A 22,427-nucleotide genomic window follows, 5' to 3' on the forward strand; every position below is an offset into this window, starting at 1 on the left:
AAAACACAATTCAACCCCACCTTCTTGTGTTTTTCTCACCTTCAATTGGTATCTAGAGTCTGGGTCTGTTGTGAAACACTTAAGCGTGCAACAGTCAAAGATCTGAGAAAAACATGTCTACTCCTCCTCCTACTGGTTCTGGTGATACTAGCTATAAAAATGTCTCACATGATTATAGTGATAGTAAGAAATCCAGTGTTGGAAAGATTCCAAAATTCAATGGAGATGCTGAAGAATTCTCTTGGTGGAAGACCAACTTTTACAGTTACATCATGAGCCTAGATGAAGAATTATGGGATATTCTGGAAGATGGTGTTGGTGATTTAGTCCTTGATGAAGAAGGAGCTGCTGTGGATAGAAAGAAACATACTCCAGAACTGAGGAAACTCTACAAGAAGCATCATATTATCAGAGGAGCCCTTGTCACTGCCATACCCAAAGCAGAATACATGAAGATGAGTGACAAATCCACTGCTAAAGCTATGTTTGCTTCTCTCTATTCAAACTATGAAGGGAGCAAGAAGGTCAAGGAAGCAAAGGCTCTCCTGCTTGTACATCAGTATGAGTTATTCAAGATGAAGGATGATGAAACTATTGAGGAGATGTACTCAAGGTTTCAAACCTTAGTTTCTGGGCTACAGATTCTAAACAAGAGCTATGTTGCTTCTGATCATGTAAGCAAGATACTCAGAAGCTTACCTGCCAGATGGAGACCAAAGGTGACTGCCATTGAGGAAGCTAAAGATTTAAACACTTTAAGTGTCGAAGATCTTGTTAGTTCTCTCAAAATTCATGAGTTAAGTCTTAATGAACATGAGTCTACTAAGAAGAGTAAATCAATAGCTCTTCCATCCAAAGGCAAGTCATCAAAATCTCTCAAAGTGGTTGAATCTGAAGAGGAAGAACAGTCAAGTTCAGATTCTGAACCAGATGCTGCTGAAATGGCCATGCTCTCAAACAGACTTCAGTATCTGGCCAAGAAGAACATAAAGTTTCTCGCCAGAAGGGGTAACTCCAGAAGCTCAAGGAAAGAAGATCAGAAGGGATGCTTCAACTGTAAGAAGCCTGGACACTTCATTGCTGAATGCCCTGATCTTCAAAGAGAAAAGTCAAAGGACAAGTCAAAGAAGTCTACATTCAAACCAAGCAAATTCAAGAAGCAGATTAAGCAGAGTTTAATGGCAACCTGGGATGATTTGGGTAGTGAATCTGGATCTGATAAAGAGGAAGCTGATGAAGATGCAAAGGTAGCTGTTGGGTTGGTAGCAACAGCAACTTCAGAAGCTGGATCAGATTCAGGCTCAGAAGATGAAAACGAGGTATATTCCAAAATTCCTAGAGATGAACTTGTTGAGTCACTTAAAGAACTTCTTACACATTTTGAAGTAAGAACCAATGAGTTGAAGGATTTAAAAGAAAAATATGCTGATTTGGTACAACAGCAAAAATCAACTCTATTGGATCTGAAAGCTTCTGAACAAGGACTTAGGGGCTTTGACTTCATCTGTAAAACATATGAAGATCAGCTCAGGTTCTTATGTCAGAAGCTACAAGAAAAGTGTAATGAAAAATCTTTAAGTAACCATGAAATTGCTCTTGAAGATTTTATTATATCTGGCATTGACAGAAGCAGAGTAGCTTCTATGATTTATAGCATTTACAAGAACAATGGCAGAGGAATTGGTTTTCCAGAAGTGAAACTTGAGAAAACCAATCTAAAATCTTGTTGTGAATGCATCAAGGAAGGTCTGAAAACCTTCTTTGTACCAGAAGGGGCTGAGTTGGAAACTGTTGTTCAATCAGAACCTGAAGCTTCTAGTTCTAAGGCTAAGATTACTTCAAAGCCAAAGAACTCTAAGTCAAAGGCTATGATCAAATCTGATTCCAAGACTTCGAAGGTTAGGATCCTGAAAAGATCAGAACCTATTCCTCAGAGTCTGGTGAAACCAAAATCTGAGGCTCTGAAATCTAAGTTTCAGAAGAAGACAGCTACTGCTTCTGAAGTACCAAAACCTAAGGTGATGGTTAATCAGAAGCAACCCAAATCACAGCACAAGGTACAAGAAGTGAAGAGTAAAGCCTTAAGTACTAACCTTCCAGGACCCATAGGACAATGGGTACCTAAATCTAAAAATGTCAATGATGCAGGTATGTCTAAGAGCAGTGCCAAAGCAAAGATCATGGTACTTAGACAGCGGTTGCTCAAGACACATGACAGGAGACAAGTCCATGTTCCTCAGCCTAACAATGAAAGAGGGAGGAAATGTGAAGTTTGGAGGCAACCAGTCGGGCAAGATCATAGGTACAGGAACTATTGGTAATTCCTCTACCTCAATTAATAATGTATGGTTGGTAGATGGTCTTGAACATAACCTTTTGAGCATTAGTCAATTTTGTGATAATGGTTATGATGTGCTTTTTGAAAAACCCAACTGTACAGTAATCAACAAGGAAGACAAATCCATTGTGTTCAAAGGAAAGAGAGTTGACAATGTCTATAAAATCAATTTTTCTGAACTGGCTGATCAGAAGGTGATTTGCCTACTATCAGTGAATGATAAGAAATGGATGTGGCACAGAAGGTTGGGACATGCTAACTGGAGGTTAATCTCTAAGCTTAGTAAGTTACAACTTGTGAAAGGGCTACCAGACATTGACTATCATTCAGATGCACTCTGTGGTGCATGTCAGAGAGGGAAAATTGTGAAATCATCTTTTAAAACCAAAGACATTGTTTCAACCTCAAGACCTTTAGAATTACTCCATATTGATTTATTTGGACCAGTGAGTACTGCATCCTTATATGGAAGTAAATATGGATTAGTCATTGTTGATGATTACAGCAGATGGACTTGGGTGAAATTCCTGAAAAGTAAGGATTATGCATATGAGGTATTCAGTAACTTCTGCACACAAATTCAAACTGAAAAAGAGTCAAAAATTTTGAAAATCAGAAGTGATCAGGGTGGAGACTTTGAAAATGAGCCATTTGAAGCTTTTTGTGAAAAACATGGAATCATCCATGAATTCTCTTCTCCTAGAACTCCACAACAAAATGGGGTTGTAGAGAGAAAGAATAGAACTTTACAAGAAATGGCCAGAACCATGATCCATGAAAACAATTTGGCTAAACATTTTTGGGCAGAAGCAGTGAATACAGCATGTTATGTTCAAAACAGGATTTATATTAGACCTATTTTGGAGAAAACAACATATGAACTCTTTAAAGGAAGAAAACCCAATATCTCTTACTTTCATCAATTTGGATGTACATGTTACATTCTGAACAACAAGCTCTACCTAAAGAAATTTGATGCCAAGGCCCAAAGAGGAATCTTTTTAGGTTACTCTGGAAGGTCAAAGGCATACAGAGTGTATAATTCAGAAACACTCTGTGTTGAAGAATCTATGCACGTTAAATTTGATGACAAGGAGCTTGAAGATAAAACTTCAAAGCAAGATGAAAGTTTTGCAGAGATACAGGTTCCTGAAGTTACTCCAGAACCTGATCAGATAGCTGAATCTGATGATAGTCCAGAAGCTGAACCCACATCAGAAGCGCAAGATGAAGCTGCTTCTGATGAAGCACAAGATGGCTCACATCAAGAAGATCCTCCCAGAAACACATTCAAAGACAAGTCTTCACATCCTGAGGAGCTAATCATTGGAAACAAAGATAGTCCAGGAAGAACAAGATCACATTTCAGACAAGTAGAGTCAATGATTGGACTAATCTCAATGATTGAACCTACAACAGTTGATGAAGCACTTTTAGATGATGGATGGATCCTATCTATGCAAGAAGAGTTGAATCAATTTCAAAGAAATGATGTGTGGGATCTGGTACCCAAACCTCAGCACAAGAACATTATTGGAACAAAATGGGTATTCAGAAACAAGCTGAATGAGCAAGGTGAAGTAACAAGAAACAAAGCCAGGCTTGTTGCACAAGGGTATAGTCAACAAGAAGGCATTGATTACACTGAAACATTTGCTCCAGTTGCAAGATTGGAAGCAATCAGGTTACTTCTTTCCTATGCAGTTAATCATGGCATAATATTATATCAAATGGATGTCAAGAGTGCATTTCTAAATGGTGTCATAGAAGAAGAAGTGTATGTCAAGCAACCTCCTGGATTTGAGGATATTAAATATCCTGACCATGTTTTTAAACTGAAGAAATCACTATATGGCTTGAAACAAGCTCCCAGAGCTTGGTATGATAGACTAAGTAATTTCTTAATCAAGAATGATTTTAAAAGAGGACAGGTTGATACAACACTCTTCAGAAGGACCCTTGGGAAAGATATTCTTGTTGTGCAAATATATGTTGATGATATAATATTTGGTTCTACTAATGCATCTCTTTGCAAGGAATTTTTTGAGTTAATGCAGGATGAATTTGAAATGAGCATGATGGGAGAGCTGAAGTTCTTCCTGGGCATTCAAATTAATCAATGCAAAGATGGAGTCTATGTTCATCAGTCTAAGTATACAAAGGAGCTTCTGAAGAAGTTCAAGCTTGAAGATTGTAAAGTGATGAACACTCCAATGCACCCTACGTGCACCTTAAGCAAAGAAGATGAAGGAGCTAAAGTAGATCAGAAGATGTATAGAGGTATGATTGGTTCTTTGTTATACCTCACTGCATCTAGGCCAGATATTTTATTCAGTGTATGCTTGTGTGCAAGATTCCAATCAGATCCTAGAGAATCTCATATGACTGCTGTCAAGAGAATCTTCAGGTATTTGAAAGGAACAACTAATCTTGGACTCCTTTATAAGAAATCCTTAGATTATAAGCTAATTGGATTCTGTGATGCTGATTATGCTGGTGATAGGATTGAAAGAAAGTCAACCAGTGGCAATTGTCAATTTCTGGGTGATAATCTTATATCCTGGGCTAGCAAAAGACAAACAACTATTGCTATATCTACAGCAGAAACAGAATACATTTCAGCTGCAAGTTGTTGTACACAACTACTTTGAATGAAACATCAGTTGGAAGACTATCAGATAATTGCTAACAGTATTCCCATTTATTGTGATAATACTGCTGCTATTTGTTTGTCTAAAAATCCAATTTTGCATTCAAGAGCCAAGCACATTGAAATCAAACACCATTTTATCAGAGATTATGTTCAAAAAGGAATTTTAGATATACAATTCATTGATACTGAAAATCAATGGGCTGATATATTTACTAAGTCTTTAACTGTTGAAAGATTTGATTTTATAAAGAAAAATTTGAACATGCACTTTGTATCTGATTAAATGCTTGCTTGCTCCTGAATAGGATTTTAGGTTTTGAAGTTAGTTCAGAAGCAGTAGTCCATCAGAAGCTCTTTATTGAGGTTCTGAGGAAAACTCGCTTCTGATAATGATGACGTCAGCATCTGAAGTCCAGAAGCTGGATTTATTGCTTCTGAATAGTTGAATTAGTGGAAACGTTGGGAGTTACTTTTTAAAAGTAACTTCTGGCCCACTAACTTGGTAGTTACTCTGTGAACTTCTGACGTGGCCTGTATGTGTTGGTGTATAACTAAAAGGGCAATGATGATTTAATAGCTTTGAAAGTACTTTTCACGCGCCCCCAATTTGTCATTAATGTTATGTTTGTTTGTCTCTTTTGAATTGCAAACGTTTTTACTCTTAAACACCTTTTCAATTCACACACTACTCACTCACAACAAACACATTTGCTCTCAAACCTCTTGCGAAGTAAGCGCAAAAACCTTAGAACCCTAAATTCTCTAAATCTTCTTCAATCATCATCAAATGGCATCATCAAGCTCGCAACAGGAAGTTTCAGACTCTTCTGCACGAATGGTTCCTGAATATGACTACAGAGGAAGAAGTATGAAACTGGAAGAATGGGAACTACAGGTTCAAATAGAAAATCCGGTGGATTTTGAATCACTCGCCTTCCATGAGTGTTGGATCAGAAGCTACTATGAAAAGCAGGAACTTATGCATTACTTCAAGATGTTGAATGGACCAACATACGAAGCATTGGTTAGACACTTCTGGGTGAGAGCTAAGGTTTATGACAAAGCTGCGTCTATAACTGAAGAAAGTCAAATGGTGTTGATTTATCCCGAACTGGAAGGGAAGACCAGAGAAGTAATGGGACTAGAGTCATTTACAGGTGTTGAAATCAGGTCAAGTATTTGTGGTATTCCAGTGAGAATTGCAGAATGGCAGATAGAACCTGTACTCCATAGAGAAGCCTCTGGAAAATACTCTGGAATTGATCTCTCAAGTACAGCTGAAGAACGCTTCTGGAAAGAGAAAGTAAACTTGGCTCTGTACAACTCCATGCAAGCAGGAAAGTATGCTGATCTGAGCATGGATAAGAAGCTGCTTCTGAAGATTCAGAATGAGGACTTACTTCCATGTGGTGGAAGTGAGAAACCCAATTTTGCTCAGAAGGTCTTTCTCCAGCACTTCATTAAGAAGGAGAAAGTGAACGTGCCAAAATATATGTTCAAGTACTTGATAGAGTGTCTGAAACAGAGTCAGCTGCAGAATAGAACATGGGTACCTTATGGAAGACTCTTGTCAGAAATATTCTATCAAGGAGGAATCTTGGACAAGCTAAGCAGTGATGAAGCCTTCACAGATGAGTTGCTTGATACTAAAACTGGAAAGTTCATAAATGCACAAACCCTCAAGAATATGAAGTTGATCACTGTTGTCACCAAGCTTCAAACTGATTTGAGTGAATCACTTGCTAAGTCTGACCTTAAGAAGGACTTTCCACCCATCTGCAAGAAGGATCCTCTTGAAGTGCAGATGTATTATATCAAGGAACACTTTGAGGCAACCAATGAGAGAATCAGATTGGAAGATGTACCAGAGGAAATGTATGGTGGTGCTCTGCCATGAGCCAGAGGCAGAAAGTCAAAAAGGAAGATGACTGCAGAGCAATACCTAGAGGTTGAAAAATCTGCAAAGAAGTCTAAAGTCACTTATGATAAGCTTAACATTGGTGGTTCTGCAATGCCATCAATTGAAGAAGTGGCTGAAGACATCAACTCTAGCGTGGTCCTGAGTATTGGTATTGCTCTTGATCAACCTGCAATACCAAAGAAGAAAAGGAAGCAAGCAGTAAGGAGGACCAAGGATTTTCCTCTTATTACCAAGAAGGCTGAAGCTGCTACTAATGTGTCAGAAGCTATTGGAAAAGCTATGGAGATTGCGTCTGAACTTCAAGAGAGGGTAATAACAGAAGCATCACAACTTCTTAAAATTCCTGACACTGCTGAAGATGATCAATTAAAGTCAGCTGATTGTTCAGAACCCTCTACAACAGGTAATATCTTCACGCACTCAGAACCAATAGTTCATGAGATATCCAGTGACTCTCCTTCACCCTCTTCAAAATCCTCATCATCATCTTCTGATTCTGATGATGATAAACCTATAAGTCTTCTGTTTCGTAAGCCAGTAAAAAGCCATTCAACATCAACCAAGACCAACAAAAAGTCCTCTCAGTCAAGCACTTTTAAGCCAGTTGGTCATATAATCAATCAGAAGATAGAAAAAATGGCTGAGCAGAGAGACAGAGTCATTGATACTATCCTCCGCCATCACCCTCAACCTCTTAACATTCAACCCCTCAACATGATTGCACCAGTAAATGTTGAGTCAACCTCAGAGAAAGCCTCTGAGACAACCCCAGAAGCAGCTGCTTCTGATAAAGTTGTTTCAGAAGACCCCCCACAACAAAAACCTTCACCAGAAAAAGCCTTTTCACCCCCTACAACTTCATCACCCCCAACTGTTCCTGAACCATCTGTTCTTGAACAAGTCACTCCTCAAAAGACCGTTCTTGAACATATTGTTCCTGAACAACCAGTTACTAAACCCATTCCTGCACCTGTATCTGAAACTGCTGCTCCTGAACACATTGTTCTTGAGCCAACCCCTGCTTCCATAACTCCTTCACCAGTACATGTTATCAAGATCACCCATCATACTGGTGTATGTGATATGGACACAGACTCTGAGGATGATCAAGATGATCATGCCTCTGATATGGTAGTTGACCCCACTTCTGACCAACCATCAACTAGCCAATCCTTAACTACAAATGACCAATCATCATCAAACCTACCCATTGTACACTTAGCCCCTCCAAAACCCTCTAAACAACCTTCACCTCCCGCCATTTTCCTGGATTCTCAAGTACTACAAGATGTGTGGGAAGATATTGCTTCTGAAGTTCTCAGACTGATAGCAGGCAGAAATGACTTGGGTCATATAATAAGCTATCAGAAGCAATGGAAGAGGATAAAAGAAAGGGTCGTCAACCTGATTTCAGCTTTGCATGATTCCTGCATTGAGGCTCAAGAGCAAGCCAAGCAGAAGCTGGAAGATTGGTTGAATGGAATAGAAGAGAATACTGGAGATGTTGAAGTTCTTGGTACTTGGGTGAAGAATCCACTAAGTATCAGAGGCGGAGAACCTGATGAATTCCTGCCTAAGGAGCTGCATCTGATTATTCCTTCTGAGATCCTGGAAAAGATTGATGCACCTAACCTGGCTCTAGCTCAGGAGAACAAGGTGCTCAAAGAAGAAAATGAAAGGCTTGAAACAGAGCTACTAGAGCAGAAGCTGAAGATATCAAAATTGGAAGCTGATATGCAAGAAGCCAAGATCAGAGAAGACAACTACAGAAAAGATATGGACAAGAAGTATGCTGATGTTCAAGAGCTTCTGAAGAAGATTTTAGAGAAATAAGCCAAACCCATAGTTGCACACTTTTAGATTTTTTTTTGTGTCTCTTTAGGCTTTTAATATTCTTTGATCATCTCTGCTTCTGATTTAGTTCTTTTCGCTTCTGATATTATAAGCTTCTGAATTCTTCTTGCTTCTGAATATCATTAACTGTTTATATCATGTGTGTTGTTATTTCCTTTGATAATAATGCTTGCTATGACCTGTTTATTTAATTTTTGAAGATGGTCAAAATGCTTTAAATTTATTTGAATTATGCTCTGAACCTTTAAACTTATGTTTTTCTCATCTCTTCTTTTTGTTTATGTCTTTTTGCTAATGACAAAAGGGGGAGTATATGTGATAGTATTTAAAGGCTCTGAGCCCCCATTAATTAATATTTGAAAATTTTGAAAATTTCTATCCTTTTTTTTGTTTTTAACCTTAAAACGGTGTATCAAAAAGGGGGAGTATCAAATTTCAAATAAAAATTAATTGAACCATTCTTCTTATCTATAAGTCAATTCTTTCAATTTTTTTAAGCTCTGATATTATTGTGCGAAAAATGAATTTAATTAACCTGGATAGAACTTAGGGGGAGCTTACAAACCTCACCTTAAAAACTATCAGACTCAGGGGGAGTTAGAGCTTACAAACCTCAGACTCTGAGCTTACAAACCTCAGAAACCCCAAAGTCAACTCGTTAATTAGATTAACAACAATTGACCAATTTTAAATACTATTGTTTGTCATCATCAAAAAGGGGGAGATTGTTGGAACAAAATGTGTTTAACAATGAACCTTAGAAAGTTTTGTTGATAACAAGGTATTAAAAATTGTAAATTGGACTAGCTAATATTTGTTCAAGTGTACAGGACCACAGTTAAAAAGTTACATCATTAATTGGTTCTGAATGAGCAAATAAAGAGCAAAAGAAAATGAAGCTTAGACGATTATGAAGGCAATACGCTCCTGAAAGTGGAAAGCGCTCCTGAAGTCAAGCTGCTCCTGAAGATAGTAAAAGCGCTCCTGAAGAAATAGTGCTCCTGAAGAATAGTGCTCCTGAAGACAAGAAGTCCAGAAGCCACATTATCAGAAGCTGGATCATCAGAAGCTACATCATCAGAAGCTGAAGAAGCTGCACCAGCAGAAGCTGCAGAAGCTGCATCATCAGAAGCTGCCTCATCAGAAGTCATTTCACCAGAAGCTAAAGATCAACTGAATTTGCAAAAGATTCAAAGATTGAAGAATCAACACTGCAAAAGCTGTCTATTGGATTCAAAAACACAGCAGAAAATTAGTGGAACATTGCAACGGTCATTTCAAAGGTGTTTGAAGGTATGTGCTTGCAATTTGGACGAAAGCGTTGACATTGTACTATTGTACGAACCGTACAACCACCTTCTCCACTACTCTGTTTTGTGTCCACGCTACAAGACAAGAAAACAGCTCCAGAATACGGCTTCGCCTGCATAGATGTTCCTTTGGATAAGGAATGGATTTCAAATTGGTTCTTCATAGGACAACAACCAAATCAGGCAAAAGATCATTGGTGAAAGATCAAGCTTCAAACAACGACTCTTTGGTGTGCTGGCAATTTCACAACGTCTCTTTCACACCTCTATATAAAGGAGTGAAGACTTAGAGTTTTGGCAATGCAAGAACGCTGAACGAAAGACTCACAACATTTTTATAAGTGCCAAACCTCTGCTGAAATTGTTCTGCATTCACTTAGAATTTCTGTGTCTCAAAGTCATATCTTAGAAATTCTTAAGTTCATTGAGTCTGTATCTGATTTGTATTGTGAGCACCTCTGATTGTATATCAAGTGTTCAACCTTAAACAATTTTCTGTGTAATTTTGTTTAGTTAGGAAGTCTCTTGCAGTTGTGCTTGATCAGGAAGTCTCTTGATTGTGTTCTTGAGCAAAGGAAGTCTCTAGCTTGTGTGCTTGAGCAAAGGAAGTCTCTTGCTTGTGTGCTTGAGCAATTGTAATCAGATATTACTCTTAGTGAAATCTCCTTGGAAGTGCAAGGGGGACTGGACTACTACCGGATTTTGGAAGGAACCAGTATAATTGCTTTGTATCGTTCTTCTTCTCTCTCTCTCTCTGTTTTATTCCGCTGCATTTAGATTCTGATTATCACTTCAGAAGTTGTCTCACTTAGCTTCTGATCAGTGCGTTCAGTTTTTAGGAGAATTGAAGAATTTTTCAAAACACAATTCAACCCCCCTTCTTGTGTTTTTCTCACCTTCATTATTCAATTTGATAGATAGCTTCAGAATTGAGCATCATTGGTGCTTTCATCACACATCCCAATGCCTCCCAAACCAACCATACCTACCCCTAAAGACTTAGATGACGCCCACACCTTCAAAACATTCAAGCTGCTATCGGAGTCACTACCCACACCTTCAACACTCGCCTAGACAACCAAGATGCAATCATGGATTCCATATTCACTGCCATCACCAATATGTTGCATGAAAGATTCGCCGCTCTCACCACTAACAACAATCAATCATCCCCCAACACAACCACAACACCATTACCCACTCCAAATCAAGATTCAACCACCACCAACAACCCCAACCTCACAACCATACCTGTATCTCTCCCAATTAACCTCTTCCACTCACGACAAAGCCAACCAACAATTAACCCTACCGGTTACCCCCCAACACCGCCACACTCAATCACAGGCCAGTATTATCAAACCCCACCTCATGGGTATTCGCAAATTCCACCGTATCAACCACAACCCCAAATGTTTTCACCGTTTTTTCAAACCCACCCCTTCCCAAATCCGCCATTCACAGCGCCACAACCAACCTACCGGACTCCGAAAATTGAACTCAGTGGATTTGATGGTACTGACCCACTTGAATGGATCTTTCAGGCAGAGCAATTTTTTCAATTTTACAACATACCAAATGACAACCTCCTCGCTTTTGTATCGTTTTATATGAAAGGAGAAGCCTTGGCTTGGTATAAATGGATGTATCACAACAATCAGCTGACAGATTGGCCGACTTTTTCCCGCGCTTTGGAGCTGCGTTTTGGACCCTCAACGTACGAGAACCACCAAGCACAGCTGTTTAAACTTAAACAAACTGGCATCGTCTCTGAATACCAAGCACAATTTGAGAAGTTAGGTAACCGTGTTTTGGGACTGCCCTCTGAAGCTTTGTTAAATTGTTTCATATATGGTTTATCTTCTGAAATATGCAACGAAATTGCCATTCAACGTCCCTTTACCATAACCCAAGCAATTGGCCTAGCTAAACTCATTGAGGCCAAAGTCAAAGATACTAAGCCCAAATACCCTAAGCCCTTTACACCATCACCATCTACCTACAAACAGCCCACTACTATTTCCACTCCCAATTCCACTTCCAATTCCACTCGACCTACATCATCCACCAACTCCACAACTTCGCCCACACCAACTCGCATACCCATCCGTCGTATCACCCCAGCACAAAGAGATGACCGACGTGCTCAAGGCTTATGTTACAACTGCGATGAAAAGTTTGTTCCCGATCATAAATGTTCAACGGGACGCTTCCTTCTCCTCATGCACGACGAAGGTGACACCGAAACTGTGGAGGAACCATTTGAGACCGAGCCTCCAACCGACAATGAGGAAGTCATTTTCCAGCTGAGCCCCCAAGCTCTCACGGGGAAGTTCTCCCCTCAAACCCTCAGATTCCAAGGCCTACTAGATGGACTTGCTGTGTCCGTTTTGGTAGACACCGGTAGTGATCACAACATTCTCCAAACCCGCATTGCTACTCACTTATGCATACCATCAAAACCTGCCTCAAACTTCTCCGTAATGGTTGGAAATGGTTCTCACCTTCATTGCACAGGGTTTTGTCCGGATGTCCCAATAACAATACAAAACCACCTTTTCCACATTCCATTCTACCTTTTCCCAATTGAAGGAGCTAGCATCGTCCTTGGAATGAAATGGTTGCAAACGTTGGGACCCTTACAAGCAGATTTCTCCATCCCAAAGATATCATTCCACCACAATAACACTGAAATCACCCTTACAGGAAATCCTAAACATTCACCCTCACAATCCACCTTTACTCAATTGTGCCATCTCCTGACATCACACTCAGTAGCATCCCTCCACATCTTGACCTATCAACAGCACCCCAATCTCCACAATCAAAATCCAGCCGACCTACAAACCACCACAACACACAATTCCACCAAAACCTCTCCAGAAATCCAAAACCTTTTAAATTCTTACCCAACTGTCTTTACTGAACCACATGGCTTACCACCAAAATGTCCTCATGATCACCACATCCCTCTCCTTCCCAACACACCACCCGTTAACGTTAAACCTTATCGGTACCCTCATTCACTAAAGGAGGCCATGACCACCATCATACAAGACATGCTACATGATGGCATTATTGTACCCAGCACCAGCCCCTACTCTTCGCCAGTGTTACTTGTCCGCAAAAAAGATGGCTCTTGGCGTTTTTGTGTAGACTACCGAGCCCTTAATGTCGTAACCATCCGTGATCGCTTCCTTATACCTACCATTGATGAATTATTCGATGAACTCGGTTCTTCATCTTTGTTTTCAAAGATCGACCTTCGGTCGGGCTATCATCAAATTCGAGTGGTACCAGAAGATACTCACAAAACGGCATTCCGCACTTTTGATGGTCATTATGAGTTCTTGGTTATGCCATTCGGCTTATCCAACGCTCCTAGTACCTTTCAATCGGCGATGAATGATTTCTTACGGCCTTATTTACAACGGTTTGTTTTAGTATTTTTTGATGATATATTGATTTCTTACGGCCTTATTTACGACGGTTTGTCCTAGATAATAGATAATGTTGACATTTTATTAAGAGTTTCATGTTGACTAAATAAACTATTCAACCAATTGCTTTTTTGTTTTTATATAGTAGACTAATTAAAGAAAGTTGTCATAAAAATTGTCACAAATGATTGTATAAATATCACTGCTCGTTATCTATTGAACTATATGTGTATCCTTCATCCCTTCTTATGTTCTGTAATTTTGGGATAAAGCAATTATGTTTTACTTAAGTTTCTGGTCATACGAATGTATCAACAACAAAATTTATATTACAAGATTACATGTGATTTAAATAAGGTTGTTTTATCATTGAAGTGAAAAGCTCAATACAAATTTAATATAAACCCTCTATTTTGGGGTCCCTATATGGAAGGAAACCCATATTTTTCTCAACAAACTCTCGCCGTCTCTCTTTCTCCCTACCATTTTCCAAGCCTCACAAAATCTATTGAACTAAAAAAACAAATCAAAGGTGATTTTAATGTATCTAACTCCTAAATTAGAAAAATGTACACCCCTTTTCTTTTTCCATCCTCCATAACATGCCAAATTAAAAAAGTTTCACATAATTGAAACAATAAACCAAATTAACATGTCCTCAACTAAATGCAATATCATTTCAATGTCACACGACTTATGTTAAAAAAAAAATGGAAGTAGAGATAGAAGAGCTTGAGATAATTTCACGTTCATCAGGTTCATTAAGAATTCCAAGCAACTCCTCAATAGAAAGAAGAGATTCAGATATCAATGACAACTTACATTACATAAGTTTAAAGGACATTATGTGCAATACACCAACAAGATGTTCATTATATGAAGGAAATGTTTTTGACTCGGACATTGCTATCAGGAACGAATTGGTTAAGCGTGCAGCTTCGGTTTATTTACAATCTACGGCCCTATTGATGACTAGAAACCAAAATTATATTGTAGTTTTCTGGGAAAGGGTAAAGAGCGAAGTTGTTTCATGGTGGAGGCTTTTTGGTGGGAACTCAATCAGGGCTTGTCTTTTGCCTGTTTTTCAGTTTCTTAATCACATTAGGAGGTTTCATTCATTGCCATGAAATTTGGTAAAGGAAATGCTCTATTTGATCATAAAATAATTTCTACGGCTTGACCCTTTGAAGTTTAGATGGCATTGTATATAACATTATAACTATTTGAAGTTTAGATGGCATTGTATATAACATTATAGTTTTTTTTTTTTTTGGTACAATATAAATCAATCGGGGGATTATATAACATTATAGTTATAATATGATAATCATAATTCATAATTAGCGATATAATTTTTTTTTCTTCTAATAAATAGTTAAAATTTATTTAGTTACGCCCTTTTTGATGAAAATATCTCTACTTTTTTTCTTTTCAAATTTTCAACAATTATCATTTCATAACTTATATTTTTATTCATCTCTTCTTTCTTTCCCTTTTTCATCTTCTTGTCTCCCTCTCATTTTTCTCTTTCTTTGTCTTTCTCGTTCTCTTATTTTCGGATTAATTAAAACTCATTTTCTCTTGTCCACTTTTGCGTTTCATATTTTTCGCAAGTTTTATGCGGAAAAAAAAAAATATGCCCTCCATTTCTTTTGTCGTAGTAGGGAAATATTCATGAACTAAGTTCACATACACGACATTAAATGAGTTCACAAAAATGAACTTGAACTGAATTCACGTTAGGTGTGTGTGTGTCTCTCTATATATATATATATATATATATATATATATATATATATATATATATATATATATATATATATATATATATATATATATATATAGGGTGTATCAAGTGAGAGCACTAGTTATAATGAGAGATGAGAGGAGTGAATATTGACCATTGGATTTAATTGCACAGTTCAGATTTAAGTGGTCATTAATCTTCATGCGTCACTGAATTTACACATCTCACAGTCCCACGCGGCTCTTGGCCTTCTCTTGTTTCAGATCTCATCAAGTTCAACCATGATTTGCATTTTAGTTGCCTACAATTTGCATGACATAGATTTCTTAGTTTCAGATCCTCTTGGCCATTTTCTTTCTCTTCTCTCGTCTCAAACCCAATTCCTTTTATCTCATATTTTTTTTCTTTCTCAAACTCATACTATACTCATTTATCTACCCAGTCGCAAGTTAATTGAAAGTGTAGGTCCAGATCACAAAACCCACTTAAAAGAGTAAGGAGACACCAAATTGATATAAAATAGTAGTTAGAGAGGTTAGTTGTTTCTGACTATACATCAGGTTCATATTAAATTGACAAAGAATTGAATGAGGTTAAGTTTAGGGAAAATGGTGAAAATCCATCGTTGTTTCTAATTGATTAAAGAAATCCATGACTTCATCGTTTTTTTAAGGAAGCTTTCTAATTCTTGGGTTGTTTTTGTGCCATATCTGAAGTTGAAAAATAAGGGGAATTTAATGGATATAATGAAAACCATAACAACAATTTATAACATATAAGGATTTTTTGTTGATTCCTGTTAGAGAGAATGAGAAAGAAAGCAGGAAAAAAAATCATTAAAGGGGATGGTTCAAGGCTTCCTTGCGTTTCCGAGAGAGAGAGAGAGAGAGAGAGAGAGATGGGAAGGAGAAGGATGTAGCAAAGATAATCATGTGCAATTACTTTTAAGTTGAGCTTTTGAATCTGAACCGTGCAATTAAATCCAATGGTCAATATTTACTCCTCTCATCTCTCATTATAACTAGTGCTCTCACTTGATACACCCTATATATATATATATATATATATATATATATATATATATATATGGGGGCTGTTAACTTGCACCCACCTAAAAACACTAAGGTGCAAGTTAACAAGCTGCACCTACTAGTTATTTACCAAAACACCCATGTTTTTCTATTATAAACAAATATTATTTATGCTATTTACAAAAATGTCTTTTTAATTAAAATAAAGTTTAATAGAGACAAAATGGTGTTTTAGTAAAGTACAAGTAGGTGCAGCTTGTTAACTTGCACCTTAGTGTTTTTATGTGGGTGCAAGTTAACAGCCCCCACTGTTAACTTGCACCCACCTAAAAACACTAAGGTGCAAGTTAACAAGCTGCACCTACTAGTTATTTACCAAAACACCCATGTTTTTCTATTATAAACAAATATTATTGATGCTATTTACAAAAATGTCCTTTTAATTAAAATAAAGTTTAATAGAGACAAAAGGGTGTTTTAGTAAAGTACAAGTAGGTGCAGCTTGTTACCAAAAAATCATTAAACACTCTTACATTTTTAAGTTGACATTAACTCATTCTTACAAAAGTGATTTTTTTTTTTTAGGGATCTTACAAAACTGACTTGTAAAGTGAAGAATGTTCATTATTTATAAACACTAGACATATTATATCATTATGTAATGTGGGACTAAATACATTATTTCAAATTCAACACAATGAAGGTGTTGAAGGCTAACATGAAGGCAATTCAAATGCTCAATTAGGCGGCTAGGAGCGGACCGCAATCAAAGTGAAATTTCCAATAAATACATCATTTTCTTTCTATCTCTCGCTTTTCATTAGATAACTAATTTATCATCTATCACACCACTTTATTTATTTCTATCTCTCTCAAAATGTATACACCTCTAGAGGTGTACACCAAACATTTTCTATAGCAAATAGCCAATAAATTTTATAATTTGTATGCCTTAATTAATTCAAGGGTTAATAGGCTTTTACCCCCCTGTAATATAGGTGACTTTTGGTTTTGCCCCCTAGGAAATTTTTTTTTTTAGATTCCGTCCTCGTAAAATGAAGATTCTTTGGTTTTGCCCCCTGACCCCAATGAGTCAGCAGAATCTCCTACTTGGCACGTGACGTCAGCAGATTCTGCTGACGTGGCGCGCTGACTGTATAATTATTTTTATTTTTTATTTTTTTTATTGGGATACACGTGGCATTTTTATTTTTTTTTTTAAAAATATTTAAAAAAAAAAAAAATTCTGAAATTGAAAAATTAATAAAAAAAATTAAAAAATTCTGGAAAAATTAAAAATTAATAAAAAAATTGAAAAAAAATATTAAAAAATTCTGGAAAATCGAAAAATTAATTAAAAAATTCTGGAAAATTGAAAAAGTAATAAAAAAATTGAAAAAAATATTAAAAAATTCTGGAAAATTGAAAAATTAATAAAAAAATTTAAAAAAATTAAAAATTCTTGAAAATCGAAAAATTAATAAAAAATCTGGAAAAATGAAAAATTAATAAAAAAACTGTAAAAAATATTAAAAAATTCTGGATTTTTTTTTTAAAGAAATTAAAGAAATCTGGAAAAATTAATCAAAATAAAAAAGTATCTGAAAAAATTTATAATAATAAAAAATGATTAAAAAAATAAAATAATCTAATAAAATGAAAAATAATGAAAAATTTCTGGAAAAAATTTAAAAAAATTCGAAATTTTCAAAAAAAATTAAAAAGATTAATCATTTTTAAAAAAAATGAAATTTTTGAAATTTTCATTCGTATTTTTCGAAATTTTGATTAGTATATATGCATTCATCACTTTAAAATTTAGTTTTGTATGGTTGTATTAGGTCTAGTTTAAATTTGAAGACATGCAATTGAAATAAAACGAACCAACATGTCATAACATTAGTGAATGAGAAAGCTAGATTAATAGAGTTCGATATTGCACCCGATAGAAGAACAACCGGCAAAATTCCAGGAAATACTAATTAGTTGTAATTTTTAAATGGTCGAGAAAAGGGAAAATAATGGGCGATAATAGAACACATGAATCAACGAATGTAGTAGACATTGTTGAAAACAAAATTTCGAAAAATACGAATGAAAAATTCAAAAATTTCATTTTTTTTAAAAATGATTAATCTTTTTAATTTTTTTTGAAAATTTCGATTTTTTTAAATATTTTCAAGAATTTTTTCCATAAATTTTTTATTTTCCAGAATTTTTTCATTATTTTTCATTTTTTTAATATTTTTTACAGTTTTTTTATTAATTTTTCGATTTTCAAGAATTTTAAATTTTTTTATTAATTTTTCAATTTTCCAGAATTTTTTAATATTTTTTTCAATTTTTTTATTAATTTTTCAATTTTCCAGAATTTTTTAATATTTTTTTATTAATTTTTTATTTTTTTTCAATTTTTTATTAATTTTTCATTTTTTCAGAATTTTTTAATTTTTTATTAATTTTTCAATTTCTTTATATTTTTTAAATTTTTTTTATTAATTTTTCAATTTTTTAAATATTTTTTTAAAAAAATAATAAAAAATGCCACGTGTACCCCAATAAAAAATAAAAATAATTATACAGTCAGCGCGCCACGTCAGCAGAATCTGCTGACGCAGCGTGCCACATAGGAGATTTTGCTGACTCAACTGGCTCAGGGGGCAAAACCAAAGAATCTCAATTTTACAAGGACGGAATCTAACAAAAAAATTTCCTAGGGGGCAAAACCAAAAGTGACCTATATTACAGGGGGGTAAAAGCCTATTAACCCTTAATTCAATATATCAAAATTTAGATAACTATTATTTAATAAAGTATTGTTGACAATAGCGATATATAAATATTGATGAGACCCGTTTTTTTTAATCTTTATGATATGTTAGGTTAGAAAGATTGAAATATTTATTAATTAATTATATTAAAAAATTATAAAATGAGTGATGTGTACGTGTGAAATTCACTTAATTAAGTTCTGAATGTTGTTATAGTGGAAATACAAATGGCAAGCAATATTGATACAATTTTAGTAAAACAGTATTCATGCTCTTTGTAATTTTGAATTAATAAAAAAATAAAATAAAGCAACTTTAAAAACTTCACTATGACATTTTTTTCCATCAAATAAAGTTTAGGTGAGTTGAGCTTCGGCGTTCACTAGGGTCAAAACAAATCACAAAACTCAAGGACCGCTTGCAAATATATTTAAAAGTCACCTACCAATGAGCTCCTCACAAGGACAGCGAGAGTTGAACTACGACATTGCAAGTGTGTCAATTTCTTTTCGATTGAGTCAACCTTCATGGATACTCTCACAACTATTTTAAGAAAATAATTATAATTTAGGAATATTATCCTTCATAATATTTTTTTATTTTAAAAAACTAACTGTATATTCCATGATAAATTTGAAGCCTAGCTTTGGAAAATATTTTATATTCCATGATAAATTTGAAGCCTTTGGAAATTATTTACACATAAAATAATACTATTACTTTATTGCATGAATGCCCTATATATACCCCCTCCCCTCTCTCTGGTCCTATCTCTGTATCTAATCATTTGTAACAATGTGGGTTATGAAATCTGGTATGGATATTGAGTCTTCATCAATTTCATCCACAACACCATTCATGAACATGACTCCTCGAGAGATGGTCACCCACCTTGCCTCCTCCAATGCCGTTGTTGTGTTCAGCTCCACCGACTGCTGCTTTTCCACCGTCGCCAAGAACCTCCTCTTCAGCCTTGCTGTAGGCCCCACTATCATCGAGCTTGATCGGCACGCTTCCGGCTCCGCCATCCTTGCTGCCCTCTGCCAGCTTTCTGGTGAAACCCGCCAGCCACTCCCTGCCGTCTTCATCGGCGGAAAGTTTCTTGGAGGTGTGGAGATCCTCTTGGCCAAACACATCAATGGCACACTCATTCCTCTTCTTAAGGAAGCTGGAGCTCTTTGGCTTTGATTAATTTTATTTTATTTCATGTTTTATTGCTTGCTCAAGGAAAAAACATATAAATATATTATATGTAAGCTATGCAACTTTGTTATTTAGGATTTCAGGCAATTAGCATATATGATATATATTTATATATGTAGTTGTGATTGTGTCGATAATGCATGTTACAAAGATTTCATAGAGTACTGGGTATTTTTTAATCCTTATTTGATATAAATTATTAATTAAGTGTATCTTGTTTACTCCTAGATTTCTAATACTTAACCCAAAAATGTTTATCCTTACAACTATTGGAGTTGGATTATTTGTCTCCATTTTCAAATTTTTGCTTTTAATCAGAGTTGGCTGAACACATATGAAGATGTAAGACAAATTTTAATATGAGGTCTTTTTAAAAATTGTAAAAGTATTTTATTAAAATTACTAAATTTTGTTTAAGTTTTATATTTTAGGTATTTTAGAATACAATCATTTATTACTTTTTAATTGATTGTAAAATAGTCAATCGATTTAATATTTGTTTGGAAAATATTAATTTTAGATAAGATTTTATTAATTTTAGTTTAGAAAATTGAAGAATATGAGGTTTTTACTAAATAAAATATTTAGATATGCTTTTTACCATGAATCAGCCTTGATTTTTATGATATATTAAAATTGAGAACAGTTGGTTGTACTAATGGACGATCTTATGTACTTACGTAGTACATTTGTTTTCTTCATAAAGAAATTGCATAACAAATACTATGAATTAATATATAAACACACACATATTATGTATGTCGTAAAGTTTTTTCACTTCTATTCTATTTGTTTTGGGGAAACAAATGAGAAAAAAAAAATATTTGACCGCCGGCATCGGAAAGGTTTAGTTTGGCCAGAAAAGCCATGAAATTAACATGCAGTCCATAAGAGAGAATGTGTGACGCCACATGTACGTATGAGATCATAGTCATAAGTGTGTACAAAAAATTTCTTAAAAGATTTAACGCCGTTGTATTTTCAAGTTGGATTAGAATTCATCACATTTTGTTATGTTAGAAAAAATATCTTACCATCTCATTCAAAATTTCTTGAGTGAGTGTAAATATGCTTGTGTGTGTGACAATTAATGAGTAATGATTGGAATAATTAATCATTTGTGTATACAATGTATGTGATGAACATATGAAGGACATGACATGTTTGTTTACCGTATAGATATGCATATCATGCCATGCGGATTGCAAAGAAAAACCGTTTGGCCTAATCGGGGAGTATCTGTTTTGCTTTTTGTTCTGTTATAAGGCAAAGACTGCACAATGACCTCATTGCATGTTAAAATAACATGACTCACAACAAAATACATAATCGTTCTCTAAGATCCGTACTTCAAATTCATCAAAGAGACACAAAACTAGCTTATATATATTAGAAAATTAATTGTATTAGTGAAAAATATATATTTAAGTATTGGTGTAGAATAAACTACAACAAACATAAAATTGTATTAATACAATTTTATCTCAAAGAAATTGAGGTATATATTGAAGAGAACAAATTATTTGGCATAAGCCATAAAGGATGAATGAGCATCTATGCCATATATAAGAGAAATGATCACGGTCAGTCCGTCACAGCAGTGGAGTATGAAAAACATTTAGACTACTAATAACAACTTTATTTCCTATGTTTGTCCTCATTCGTTTTTGAAATTATCATTGGAGTAATTTCATGTTTCATGCTTTTTCTTTTTTTGTGGTAAATCGTATACTACGTCATGAGTTGGATATGAAATTTGACCGATGACTCTTCAATATTTCATTTCCCATAAATGGAACTAAACCATATAAACCCAACGGAATGCATGTTTGAATAGCTTTGAACAAGTGTAACAATTAACTTTAACATTCCACCCTTTTTTCACTAGTTTAAGTGAATTTTATTTTATGCAATGATATGAGAAGTGAAACATCCAAAATAATCCATAGTATTCCTTTAAAAAAAAAAACATAGTATATTGACTATGACACATGAGATTGGGGGGCATGCATCTCATGTAAATTAGTTTCACGGAAATATATAATAATAAGAATTCATTTTCTAAGTTTATTAAATACTAACTAATGTGTATGTGATATATAATATAGACCAAATACATCAATTATTCAAAGAATTTAAAAATAATTTATTAAATACTA

At 35.2% G+C, this 22,427-nt stretch overlaps 2 protein-coding genes across 2 annotated transcripts; both read left to right on the plus strand.

Annotated features, from left to right (window-relative positions):
- Positions 1–11,167: 11,167 nt before the first annotated feature.
- LOC146933070 (uncharacterized) lies at positions 11,168–13,576 on the plus strand. The gene has a single exon (XM_085707807.1). The coding sequence runs from the start codon at positions 11,168–11,170 to the stop codon at positions 13,574–13,576; it is 2,409 nt and encodes an 802-aa protein (XP_085563933.1).
- A 6,273-nt stretch (positions 13,577–19,849) lies between these two features.
- On the plus strand, positions 19,850–20,405 carry LOC146933071 (glutaredoxin-C9-like). Its single transcript, XM_085704810.1, has one exon. It carries the CDS (start codon positions 19,861–19,863, stop codon positions 20,251–20,253), a length of 393 nt encoding a protein of 130 aa, XP_085560936.1. The 5' UTR covers positions 19,850–19,860; the 3' UTR covers positions 20,254–20,405.
- The last annotated feature ends 2,022 nt before the right edge of the window (positions 20,406–22,427 follow it).

Source organism: Medicago sativa, chromosome 4, assembly GCF_051527215.1.
Source record: "Medicago sativa cultivar Bolivia chromosome 4, Bolivia_mono, whole genome shotgun sequence".
In the NCBI taxonomy this organism is placed as follows: Eukaryota; Viridiplantae; Streptophyta; class Magnoliopsida; order Fabales; family Fabaceae; genus Medicago; species Medicago sativa.

Coding starts and splice junctions, on each gene's coding strand:
- LOC146933070 (XM_085707807.1), top strand. CDS start 11,168: ATGGATTCCATATTCACTGCCATCACCAATATGTTGCATGAAAGATTC.
- LOC146933071 (XM_085704810.1), top strand. CDS start 19,861: ATGTGGGTTATGAAATCTGGTATGGATATTGAGTCTTCATCAATTTCA.